This window comes from Dreissena polymorpha, chromosome 2 (genome assembly GCF_020536995.1).
Source record: "Dreissena polymorpha isolate Duluth1 chromosome 2, UMN_Dpol_1.0, whole genome shotgun sequence".
In the NCBI taxonomy this organism is placed as follows: Eukaryota; Metazoa; Mollusca; class Bivalvia; order Myida; family Dreissenidae; genus Dreissena; species Dreissena polymorpha.
This window is the reverse complement of record NC_068356.1, coordinates 131,360,959-131,374,410: the sequence shown is the minus strand read 5'-3', so window position 1 is coordinate 131,374,410 and position 13,452 is coordinate 131,360,959. Positions and strand designations below refer to the sequence as shown.

At 37.4% G+C, this 13,452-nt stretch overlaps 1 protein-coding gene across 1 annotated transcript; it reads right to left on the bottom strand.

The window, feature by feature from the left end:
• Window positions 1–1,929: 1,929 nt before the first annotated feature.
• Window positions 1,930–12,271, bottom strand: LOC127869016 (H/ACA ribonucleoprotein complex subunit 1-like). Its single transcript, XM_052411275.1, is given in 7 exon segments — window positions 1,930–2,686; window positions 4,307–4,418; window positions 10,340–10,399; window positions 11,039–11,187; window positions 11,929–11,985; window positions 12,129–12,193; window positions 12,195–12,271. Coding segments are annotated over 7 exon segments (678 nt in total). The 5' UTR covers window positions 12,260–12,271; the 3' UTR covers window positions 1,930–2,516.
• Window positions 12,272–13,452: the final 1,181 nt, after the last annotated feature.

Genomic DNA, 13,452 nt, shown 5'->3' with positions numbered 1-13,452 from the left:
GTATGCAGGCATACAGAACATTTGTAGCATAATTTGCTATATGGGTATAATTCTCAATTTGCAATGAGATGTGTATTGTGCAGAATTAGAGCGGCCTTTAAGTCTTAAAACTAGCTCTCCACAAGAGGACGACATACACGTTTGCGTATAGCTATTTTACCATGGTCTGGTGAGTGACGCATTGATCAGGTCCTGCAATTAATTCTAAGGTTGGCATCTAATGAATTCAACAGTAACCATAGATCAGGTATGTGTGTTAATACACATACCTGCCATAGATAAACTCTGCCAAAGAGCGTGTTTTTTGTAGATTTTAGAGGCAGAATTCCTTGACAGTAGGATATATAAGAAAGAACAGAAATTCAAATTGTTATAGTTTTAATACCTTTCTAAAACCTGAAACAACTCGTAATGAATCTAATTCGTCGGCAATACAACAGTAAAGGGACACCAATACATAACTACCGCTATTATATTTTCTATAGTATTGCTATGCTATAAATATATACATGTATGAGCATTTTATATTATGAATGTAATTGAATTCGTATTAACGTTTCATTCCGGACCGCACATTAATCCAAAATCAAGTACTTTGGTACATGCTATTCCGAAGAGACTTGTAGTGTTTAACACCATGTTGACATTTTGATGTCCAATCAGTATGTAAGCACGTGAATTCTGCATTACATGAGAATATAATCCTAATATCTTGAATTACTAGTATCATAATGATGTGATTCAAAGAGTGATGAAGAAAGCAACATACATATAGATTTAACCATTATTTAGCACAATATTTAATAATTTAAATTTATTATTATAGGTGCTATCGGTTTTGAAACAGGTACTTCCGGCCATGGAGCGTATAGAGTCCCTGTTCTGGCATCAAACTTTGATAAGCTACATACTTTAGCTTTTAAGACTTTGTTTGCACGACTGTTCAAATATGTGATAATATACAATCTTTTCTATCAAGAGGGTCAAATGTTCTAGGTTGCTCACCGGGAACAAGAAGGAACTGAACTCTTCTCAGCTTTTGTGAAGCTTGCTAGGGATTGGGAAAAGTGACTGCTGATGTTTTTAATTCATTAGTGACCAAGTTTTTTTTTACTACATAAAATCCAGTTTCGAACTCGGTCGAAATATCGTTTTGACCAATGCTCTGTCCAACTTTCTAGAAGATCGCGTAACATCTTGCGTGTTCACAAGGTAAATGAACACGAAGCATGGCGATAGGCGGAAAATTTTAGCCTAACATTTTCCTCCCTGGTAGTTTCAAATAAATAAATTTAATAATTAAAACATTGTAGATTAAGAATTCACAGCAGATATTAGAGTCAAACAAAACTCATAATGTTTTACGCATGAGAACGGATAAAAGAGGGATAATACTAATGTGCATAATACAGCATGTAATGTTCTTCTTCATAATTAAAATTATGTTCATTCATGCTCAGGCACAGTTTTATATATCTATATGAATCTATACATCAATTGAAGGAGAAAGTAATCGTTAGCTTAAACAATCGTATTGTCAAACCTTTTAAACTTCATTCAATCTGTGTTAATCTGAAAGACTCAGACGTTTATAATGTTCTTAAGTCGCTTGAGTATTGAAGTGCGATAGCAAGTCATCAGCATGGGATGCCCATGCATTAAATGCGGTAAAGAAGTATGTCCAAGCATGCTCTTCAACGCGATGGACATGGGCTCACCATGAAAACACTCAAGATTTAATAGTAATTTCCTTACAATGTTTTGCAAAGCTTTCACTTTAGAAACATAGCAACCAAAAACGCATAAAAATCAAAAGTAACATCGATTTTATTAAAGACCTATTTGTTCATACTGAGCTCAAATAAGCATGAACATGTTCTGCCCTGTTAAGGTTGAAAGTGGATCAAAAACAACACGAACTATCATCTATTATGTTACATTAGTTTATTTTCAATATATTTTTTTTAAGTTGCATTTACACCTGAACAATGATTTTTCATCATTTTCTTTAGATCTTTAACCATAAAAAAATTGGAAAACTAGCTTTTCTCAAAACAATAACAAATCGACCTGTAGAGCTTCATATGAAACACAACTAACATATAAAAGACATCAAGAATAATCATTTAAGTTCATATTGTAAAACCCAACTGTTTTACATTTTTAAGTATTAACAAATACCAGGTACAAGGTAATTAGAAACTGAACATTTTAATTGTCAAGCAATTTTATACAGTATATCCTAGAATTAAGTATACTACACATAAAACTGATATTTGGATCTATTTCTCCTAATATGGGAAAACATGAAGCATAATATAGACCTCCATAAAACCATTTGCAATATCTGGTCAGTTTTCCCATGTTCATAATTACTGCCCCAGTTTGCTTCATTCAATACATCAAAATCCATGTGGTGCGTTCACTGTACTAAATTTTCAAGCCTCAGCAAACACAGTCATGTGTTTAAAAAGAGTTCAGCTCAATTGTTTACCTAACCAAATAGTTTGAACTGTTCAAAACCTCTTAAAGCCCCCTCCACCTCTGCCACCACCTCTGTCACCCCGGAATCCACCACCGCCTCCTCGGCCACGGAAACCACCACCTCTGCCACCCCCGCGGTCCCCAAATCCACCTCTGCCACCCCCTCGGCCGCCAAACCCACCACGACCACCCCCACCACGGCCTGAAAAAAAAAGTTGTGAAAATAAAGTATACTGTACTTCAAAGATGGGCAAAAAGATATGTATATAATTTGTTCATACAAAAAGTGTTTGCTGCAGAGAATTCAAACATTTAATTTCAATCCCGACACACACATTTTGTACTTTTAACAACCATTTTTGAAAGTTGATGAATTTTGTCTTCATCTAGCATTATAGGCAAAGGCAATTATAATACAATTATGTACGTTTCATCTGCACAGTAACCATGTTATTGCTTGAAGAAAATAAGAAGCTACAAAAATGGATCCATACTTATTAGTGAAAAGGCAGAATACATCCTAGTATCTACCGGTTCATACATTCCTTTAAATAGTCATAACAAAATTGCACCACTTAAACTACTTCAACATAAGCGAACTTATACCTACAGGTTTAAAGTAATATTTCAAATATTATTATGACTTACCGTCTTTAAGTAAAGTTGACTTAGACCACAGTCATTTCAAGTGATAAATAAGAGGGCCTGAAAGGCCCAAAGTCGCTCACCTGAGATAACAAGATATTATTGGGACAAATCTTCTGACCAAGTTTCACGAAGATCGGCAAATAAATGTGGCCTCTAGAGTGTTAATAAGGTTTTACTATAATAGCCATATAAGGTAAAATGCCCCGCCCCCTGGCAGCCATGTTTTTCAACCAACCGGCATCATTTTTTAACTCGTCCAAGATATTATCGGGATTAATCTTCTGACCAAGTTTAATGAAGATCAGACAGTAAATGTGGCCTTTAGAGTGTTAACAAGATTTTACTATAGCCATATAAGGAAAAATGCCCTGCCGCTTGGAAGCCATTTTTTCAAGCAAACATAATTATTTTCGAACTCATCCAAGATATCATTGAGACCAATCTTCTGACCAAATTTCATGAAGATTGGACAATAAATGTGGCCTCTAGAGTGTTAACAAGGTTTTACTATTGCCATATATAGCCATAGTAGGAAAAATGCCCTGCCCATGGTGGCCATGTTTTTAAAGCAACCAAAACCATTTTCGAACTCATCCAAGATATCATTGGGACAAATCTTCTGACCAAATTTCATGATGATCGGAAAATAAATGTGACCTCTCGAGTGTTAACAAGGTTTTACTATAGCAATATAAGGAAAATAGCCCCGCCCCGTGGTGGCCATGTTTTTCAACCAACCGGCATCATTTTTGTACTCTTCCAAGATATTATTGGGATGAATCTTCTGACCAAGTTTCATGAGGATCAGACAATAAATGTGGCCTCTAGAGTGTTAACAAGATTTTGCTTTAGCCATATATAGCCATATAAGCAAAAATGCCCGGCCCCTTGGCAGCCGTGTTTTTCAAACAAATGTAACCATTTTCGAACTCATCCAAGATATCATTGAAACCAATCTTCTGACCAAATTTCATTAAGATTGGACAATAAATGTGGCCTCTAGAGAGTGAACAAGGCAAATGTTGACATCGCACAACGGACAACGCACGACGGACAACGGCAAAAAGGCGATCACAAAAGCTCACCATGAGCACGTTGTGCTCAGGTGAGCTAAAAAAGATCATAGCACAATGTACAACAATTAATTAAAATTTGAACAATAAACTGCTTTTACCGAATCCTCTGCCACCACCCCTATCACCACCACGGCCCCTTCCTCCACCACGACCTTTTGGTTGTTCTAAAAACCTTGCCAGCGGCAACAATTTGTATGGGTCAATATAAAACTGAAATATAAATAATACGAATATTAGATCTTTAAAAGAAAACATGTGAAGGGGAAAATATACAAATTAAAAGTTTAGCAGTGACTGGTATCAAAAGAATATTTTGAGATGCGTTTTCATAAAGCTTTATACTTAAAGTAAAAAAATGGCAAGACAAAAATGTGGCAAACGCTTTAAGTTGGATTTAGTCCAGGTTGGAATAAAATGTATTGAAGTTTCTATTCAGTATGCAAAAGAGATTACATGTACTTTTATTATAAGCTAATGAGACCATATTGTTCAGAGTAGCAGGTTCACAAAGTTTTGCAGTGGACCAGTAAATGACCACACATGTACAATTACTTAACAAGAGGGCCAAGATGGCCCTAATTCGCTCACCTAAGAGGTGTCGGTTAATTCAATCTTTACCAAATTCAATCTTGACCTAGATATTGTCGAGACAAACATCCTGGTCAAGTTTCATCATTATTTCATCTACGTGTCATGGTCAATGTACCTATGAAGTTCCATGATATTAGGCGTAAGCATTCTTGAGTTATCATCCGGAAACCATTTTTCCAAGTTGAGTCACTGTGACCTTGACAGCCATTGTGTGAATACGTTTTTTGGCACAGTGAGCTTGACCTTTGACCTAGTGACCTGATAATCAATAGGGGTCATCTGCAAGTCATGATCAATATACCTTTGACGTTTCATGAACCTAGGCATAAGCTTTCTTGAGTTATCATCCAGAAACCATTTTACTATTTCAGGTCACCGTGACCTTGACCTTTGTCCTAGTGACCTGAAAATGGAAAGGGGTCATCTGAGAGTCATGATCATTGTACCTATGAAGTTTCATGATCCTAGGCATAAGCGTTCTTGAGATATCATCTGGAAACCATTTTACTATTTCGGGTCACCATTACCTTGACCTTTGACCTAGTGACCTGAAAATCAAAACTGGTCATCTTCGAGTCGTGATCAATGTACCTATGAAGTTTCATGATCCTAGGCATAAGCCTTCTTGCGTTATCATCTGGAAACCATTTTACTATTTCAGATCACCGTGACCTTGACCTTTGACCTAGTGACCTGAAAATCAATAGGGGTCATCAGCGAGTCATGTTCAATGTACCTATGAAGTTTCATGATCCTAGGCCTAAGTGTTCTTGAGTTATCATCCTGAAACCATTTTATTATTTCGGGTCAGGGTCACCTAGTGACCTGAAAATCAATCGGGGTCATCTGCGAGTCATGATCAATGTATCTATGAAGTTTAATGATCCTAGGCATAAGCGTTCTTGAGTTATCATCCGGAAACCATTTTACTATTTCGGGTCATCGTGACCTTGACATTTGACCTAGTGATCTGAAAATCAATAGGGGTCATCTGCGAGTCATGATCAATATACCTATGAAGTTTCATGATCCTAGGCATAAGCGTTCTTGAGGCATCATCTGGAAACCATTTTACTATTTCGGGTCACCGTGACCTTGACCTTTGACCTAGTGACCTGAAAATCTATACGGGTCATCTTCGAGTCATGATCAATGTACCTATGAAGTTTCATGATCCTAGGCATAAGCATTCTTGATTTATCATCTGGAAACCATTTTACTATTTCAGGTCGCCGTGACCTTGACCTTTGACCTAGTGACCTGAAAATCGTTAGAGGTCATCTGCGAGTCATGTTCAATGTACCTATGAAGTTTCATGATCCTAGGCATAAGCGTTCTTGAGTTATCTTCCAGAAACCATTTTACTATTTCGGGTCATGGTGACCCTGACCTTTGACCTAGTGACCTAAAAATCAATAGGGGTCATCTGCCAGTCATGATCAATGTACCTATGAAGTTTCATGAACCTAGGAATAAGCGTTCTTGAGTTATCATCCAGAAACCATTTTACAATTTCAGGTCACCGTGACCTTGACCTAGTGACCTGAAAATCAATAGGGGTCATCTGCGAGTCATGATCATTGTACCTATGAAGTTTCATGATCCTAGGCATAAGCGTTCTTGAGTTATCATCTGGAAATCATTTTACTATTTGGGTCACCGTGACCTTGACCTTTGACCTAGTGACCTGAAAATCAATACGGGTCATCTTCGAGTCATGATCAATGTACCTATGAAGTTTTATAATCCTAGGCATAAGCCTTCTTGAGTTATCATCTGGAAACCATTTTACTATTTCAGGTCACGTGACCTTGACCTTTGACCTAGTGACCTGAAAATCAATAGGGGTCATCTGCCAGTCATGTTCAATGTACCCATGAAGTTTCATGATCCTAGGCCTAAGCTTTCTTGAGTTATCATCCGGAAACCATTTTACTATTTCGGGTCATGGTGACCCTTACCTTTGACCTAGTGACCTGAAAATCAATAGGGGTCATCTGCGAGTCATGGTCAATGTATCTATGAAGTTTCATGATCCTAGGTATAAGCGTTCTTGAGTTATCATCCGGAAACCATTTTACTATTTCGGGTCATCGTGACCTTGACCTTTGACCTAGTGACCTGAAAATCAATAGGGGTCATCTGGGAGTCATGATCAATGTACCTATGAAGTTTCATGATCCATTGTAAAGCGCTCTTGAGTTATCATCTGGAAACCATCTGGTGGACGGACAGACCGACATGAGCAAAACAATATACCCCCTCTTCTTCGAAAGGGGGGGGGCTTAATGAGAAAAATTTATCCCCTCCCAGCAGCCATGTTATTCAACTGACCGGAACCATTTTTAAACTCAACTCTCGTATCAAGGAAACAAATGTTCTGAGCAAATTTCATGAAAATTGGGCCAAATAATTATGTGACTTCTACTGTGTTCACATGTTTTCACTATATACATATAGAGAAAATGCCCCGCCCACTGGCGGCCATGTTTTTTCACCGATCCCGACCATTTTCAAACTTGTCCGAGATATCAATAAAACCAATGTTTTGACCATTTTTCATGATGATCGGGCAAAAATTTTGACTTCTAGAGTGTTTACAAGGTTTCTCTATAGCCATATACGGAAAACTGCCACTATATACATATAGAGAACAAGGGACAAAATTGTCACAAAACCAGGTTTTCATTGTGAAAAAAAAAAATCTGATAAAGGGAAAAAACTCAAACTGAACTTTTGAAATGAACAAACAAAATAAACCCCCTTGGTAAGTTTGTTTTTTTTTTAAATCTATTTTTAGTCGTGGCGACCTTGACATTGGAGATATTGACGTGATTCTTTCGTGCGACATACCGTCCCATGATGGTGAACAAATGTGCCAAATGATTTTAAAATCTCACAATGAATGACATAGTTATGGCCAGGACAAGCTCATTTATGGCCATTTTTGACCTTTGAACTCAAAGTGTGACCTTGACCTTGGAGATATCGACGTAATTATTTCGCGCGACACACCGTCCAATGATGGTGAACAAATGTGCCAAATGATTTTAAAATCTGACAATGAACGACATAGTTATGGCCCGGACAAGCTTGTTCCGCCCGCCCGCCAGCCAGCCCGCCAGCCAGCCAGCCAGCCAGCCCGCCCGCATTCGCCAATCTAATAACCAGTTTTTTCCTTCGGAAAACCTGGTTAAAAATGCCCAGCACACTGTCGGCCATGTTTTTTCACCGATCTCGGCCATTTTCAAACTTGTCCGAGACATCAATTGAACCAATGTTTTGACCAACTTTCATGATGATTGGGCAAAAATTGTGACTTCTAGAGTGTTTACAAGGTTTCTCTATAGCCAAATAAGAAAAACTGCCCCGCCCACTGGCGGCCATGTTTTTCAATGGATCGGAACCACTTTTGAACTCAACCAAGATATTATTAAGACAAACATTTTGACAAAGTAACATGAAGATTGGACATGAAATGTGACTTCTACAGTGTTTACAAGGTTTTTCTTTTTTTTGACCTAGTGACCTAGTTTTTGACCCAACACATCGGCCGAGATTTCATTGGGACAAAGCTTCTGACCAAGTTTCATGAAGATGGGACAAGAAATGTGGCCTATAGAGTGTTTACGAGCAAATGTCAACGGACGGACGGAGGGACATACGACCGACAAAGACCGGTCACAAAAGCTCACCTGAGCAATCAGGTGAGCTAAAAAAAAAATTGGGGAGGGGGAAGGTTGGGGGGGGGGAAGGGGTTCTAGGTAGGGGCGTGGGGTATTGTTTGGTTGGAATCCATTGTGGTATTCAGGTAAGTGTTGTTTTGTGAAAGTAATAATAAAATGTGATCAAAAATAAAGAAGTTATGGAAATTTAAGCAAAATGTTCAATTATACAAGTGTAAAAGGGGCCATAAGTATGTCAAAATGCTTGATACAGTGGTATGCTCTTGTTTATAAGTTGGGGTCATGTTGGTAAACAAGAAGGCATAATATAAAAGAAATATGTCAAAGGATATAAGAAATATTTGGGGTTGTACACAAACTTCAACATTTATCAATAATATGCATATTCTAAGTATATAAGGGGCAATAATTCTGTCAAAATGCTTGATAAAGCTGTCTGCTCTTGTGTATAGGTTGGGGTCATGATGGTTAACAAGTATGCAAAATATGAAAGCAATATGCCAAGGGACATTGAAAATAGTTGGGGTAGTACGCAAACTTTAACATTTGCTGCATATTGTAAGTGGAAAAGGGGCCATAATTGTGACAAAATGCTTGATAGAGTTGTCTGCTCTTGTTTATAGGTTGGGGTCATGTTGGTAAACAAGTATGCAAAATATGAAAGCAATATGTCAAGGGACAAAGAAAATATTTGGGGTATTACGAAAACTTTAACATTTGCACGCTAACGCAGACGCAGATGCTATAACGCCGGGGTGAGGAGAATAGCTCCACTATATATATTTTATATACAATAGTGGAGCTAAAAATGATATGAAACATACAAAACTGAAACACATACTCTATTTTAAACTCAAACCATCATTTTGTGCAATGAAGCAGACCCTTTTGAATGATTGTGGATGAAAGACCATTTAACCCCAGCCAGGGGCATAATTTGAGCAAACTTTGTAGAGGACTACTATATCTCACTACATGTACATACCAAATATGGTAGCCCTAGGTCCTAGAGATAACACATTCAAGAATATTTTAAAAGTTTTCAAAAAGCAAGGGGTGTTTGTAAAACATGCATGCCCCCCATATGGGCTGTCCGTTGTAGTGGCAGCCATTGTGTGAATACGTTTTTTGTCACTGTGACCTTGACCTTTGACCTAGTGACCTGAAAATCAATAGGGGTCATCTGTGAGTCATGTTCAATGTACCTATGAAGTGTCATGATCCTAGGCAAAAGCGTTCTTGAGTTTTCATCCGGAAACAATTTTTCTGTTTCGGGTCACTGTGACCTTGACCTTTGACCTAGTGACCTCAAAATCAATATGGGTCATCTGCGAGTCATGATCAATGTACCTATGAAGTTTCATGATCCTAGGCCTAAGCAATGAAAAATTCGGCTAAACATTACGGGCATTAAACAGACTTTCTCTAGTAGACATCATTTATTAAAATATAACTGACCTGAAATTCTGTAACAAACTTATAAACAAGAAACCGTCAGAGACAAGTGATGCTCCCCTGAAGTTTTTTTGGTCACAATATTGCACTATATATTCAGATAAAAGGAAACGTCTTGAGGGCACAGTAGTTCGGGGGACAATAAATTTTTTCTAGAAAATTTCAAAGGGCCATAACTCTGTGAAAAAGCATCCGACCCGAACCGGCTGATAATATGCATATCTTCTCTTAGTAGTGGAGCTTCCCATAAAGTTTAATTGAATTCCGGTCATAAGTTGCTGATAAAAAATCCCGGACGAAAATTGTGCACTGACAGACGGACACACGCACGGACAGACGAAGCGGCGACTATATGCTCCCCACCAAAATATTTGGGGGAGCATAATAACAAGTACTTACTTTCTGATCTTTTGAGAAAGAACTGGGCTTCATGTTTTCAGACAGTTTTATGGAGAAATACTGTTATTGGTTAAAGAAAATAGTGACAAAGGTAACATTCTTCACAATAATTTAGTTTCTAGTCATCTACCCACATTGCCTTGCTTGGTATTTATAACAAATGTATCTAATTGATGGCATTCATAACAAATGTATCTAACTGAAAGTCCATTAGTAGTTGTTTTTTTCAAGTTTAAATAGTAACTTCTAAGGACGTTATTATCTAATTAGAGCATGTCTCGAGGCAAAGTCCATTAGTAGGTTTCTTTCAAGTGTTAACATTGACTTAATAGAGGACTCAAATTTCCCTTGAGGGGATGCTCTTATTTATTTATTATTAAATTATTATTCAAAACAACGAACACAACCACCATTAATTCTTGCAAAAACTCCATACAGTGACTTAACATTTTGAAACATCAGACAATCATTCTGAATACATGTATATTGAGGATAATTAAATGTTTCATCTAAGAGCCACAAGGGAGGATTTTAAACAATGGAAAACTGTTAATACATTCATAAAATTGTTGGGTCAAATAGAATTACAATACATTTATGAAAACATTGTAAACACAATTGCATGAAGTGTAACTAAGGTAACACAAGAAATGTTAATAAACAGTTACAAATCTTATCAAATCTTATCACCAAGGATACAAAGTCCTGAATTTGTCCAAAGATCTCGTCCACTTTGCCAATCTGTTGTTTGTTTTCCAGGAATATTGGTGCATTAAAATATGGCACTTTTTCATTAGTTGCCTTACATACAAGATCATCTTCGCATGTGTGAGACAAGTTACCCATTACTGAAAAAATACAAACATATTAGCTGAAACAAGGATATTGTCAATCAATATGGTCCCCTACCGGCTCCACCATTGTCAGGAATTCCACCATTATCAGATTTAAAAAAAAATTGGGTTGCCATAGCAACCACAATTTTTGACGTTGGAACAAAATGAAATGACGTGCATAATGTCCATATTGCCATTTATACATGTTGCAGGTTTCATGAAAAAATATTAAGAACTTTTAAAGTTATCGCAGGATCCAGAAAAACACCATTTTCAGCAGTATTTCTAGTCTATTTGTTGCCATAGCATCCAGAATTTTTGACGTAGGAACAAAATGAAATGACATACATAATGTCCATATTGCCATCTATCCATGTTTAAAGTTTTATGAAAAAATATTAAGAACTTTTTAAGTTATCGCAGGATCCAGAAAAGTGTGACAGAAAGACTCACAGGCTCACAGACAGACAGACACACAGAGCGCAAACCATAAGTCCCCTCCGGTGAAACCGGTAGGGGACAATAAAGCAAACACATAAAACAATTCAATATTGAATGTCTTTCAAATAAACATCTTCCAGATGAAATTGCAAACAATGACAAATCAACTGCAATCTTGTATGATTTGTTAAAAAAAATGCTGGTTTTATAATTTTCTTCATCTAGTCATGACTGAATAATTACTAACAGTGGAATGATTATGCTTACAATACACATACAGAGAAGACATAATCTTGCTTTGGTATCACTTACCAACTACTTGTTCTGGGGGACCCTGGTCAAAACTTTTGTTGAAACCCCCACGTCCACCTGCAATAGGCAACATACTTAAACATCATGTGTGATGCATATAATGGAACTATCATAAAACCTGATATCGCTGAATGTATAACGGGCTCCATAAAAAGACTGGGAGTTCTCCCTGGATTATTTGTTACAGAAGTTAAGTGTACCTCCTCCTCTTCCTCTATCCCCGAAGCCTCTGCCCCCAAATCCTCTCCCTCCACGGTCACCGCCCCCCTCTGCCACCCCTATCACCTCCTCTGCCCCCTCGGAATCCACCACCACGGTCACCAAAACCCATGGCCTGCTCAACAAATCTGCATTGTAAAATAAAACAGTATAAATGGAATTGTGCAGATATAAAACAAGAGCACCGCCTTGCGGGTGCAGACTGCTCATCTATTTTTCTTTTTAAAGGTGAAGGGACCTATCTCAATTTCAATCACAAAGGAGGGAGGGTTGGAGTGGAGGGGGGTGTATAGTGTGGGGTGTGGTCATTTATTACATTATCTTCCAAAAATGCAAACAAAATGAAAAAAAAAAAAAATTGGGGGGGGGGGGTGGGGGTTGTTGGGTGGGATGGTTGGACGGTATTTTAAAAATAAAATAATAAAAAACAATATTTGTGTTTTTTAACCATGTTTCAAAAAAAAATTATTTGTGTTTTTTAACCATTTTTAAAAAAATCAAGAAATGTGTTTGTCAGAAACACTATGTCCCCTTCTGCGCCGCTTTGATTTAGTTTTTTTGACCTTTGACCTTGAAGGATGACCTTGACCTTTTACCACTCAAAATGTGCAGCTCCATGAGATACACATGCATGCCAAATATGAAGTTGCTATCTTCAATATAGAAAAAGTTATTGCAAAATGTTAAAATTGGCACAAACAGACAGACAGACCAACAGACAGGGCAAAAACAATATGTCCCCCACTATAGTGTTTTTCTATTATTTGACCTAGTGACCTAGTTTGTTACCAAAGTTTTTTACCTAGTTTTTGACCCCAGATGATCCAAATACAATCCCAACCCAGATTTCATCAAGATAAACATTCTAACCAAATTTCATTAAGATTGGATGAAAACTGTGACCTCTACTGTCTACACAAACAAATTGTTGACGGACACACGCACGCACACACCCACATACGGACGCCGGACATCACACGGTCACATAAGCATAAAAATGTGACTTCCATAGTGTTCAATCACAAGGTTTGACCAAAACCATTTTTGAACTCAACTCTTGTATCAAAGAAACAAATGTTCTGACCAAATTTCATGAAAATTGGGCCAAAAATGTGACTTCTAGAGTGTTAACGTTTTCACTATATACATATAAAGAAAAATGCCCCGCCCACTGGCGGCCATGTTTTATCACCGATCCTAGCAATTGTAAAACTCGTCCAAGATATCAATAAAACCAAAGTTTTGACTAACTTTCATGATGATTGGGCAAAAATTGTGATTTTAGAGTGTTTACAAGGTTTCTCT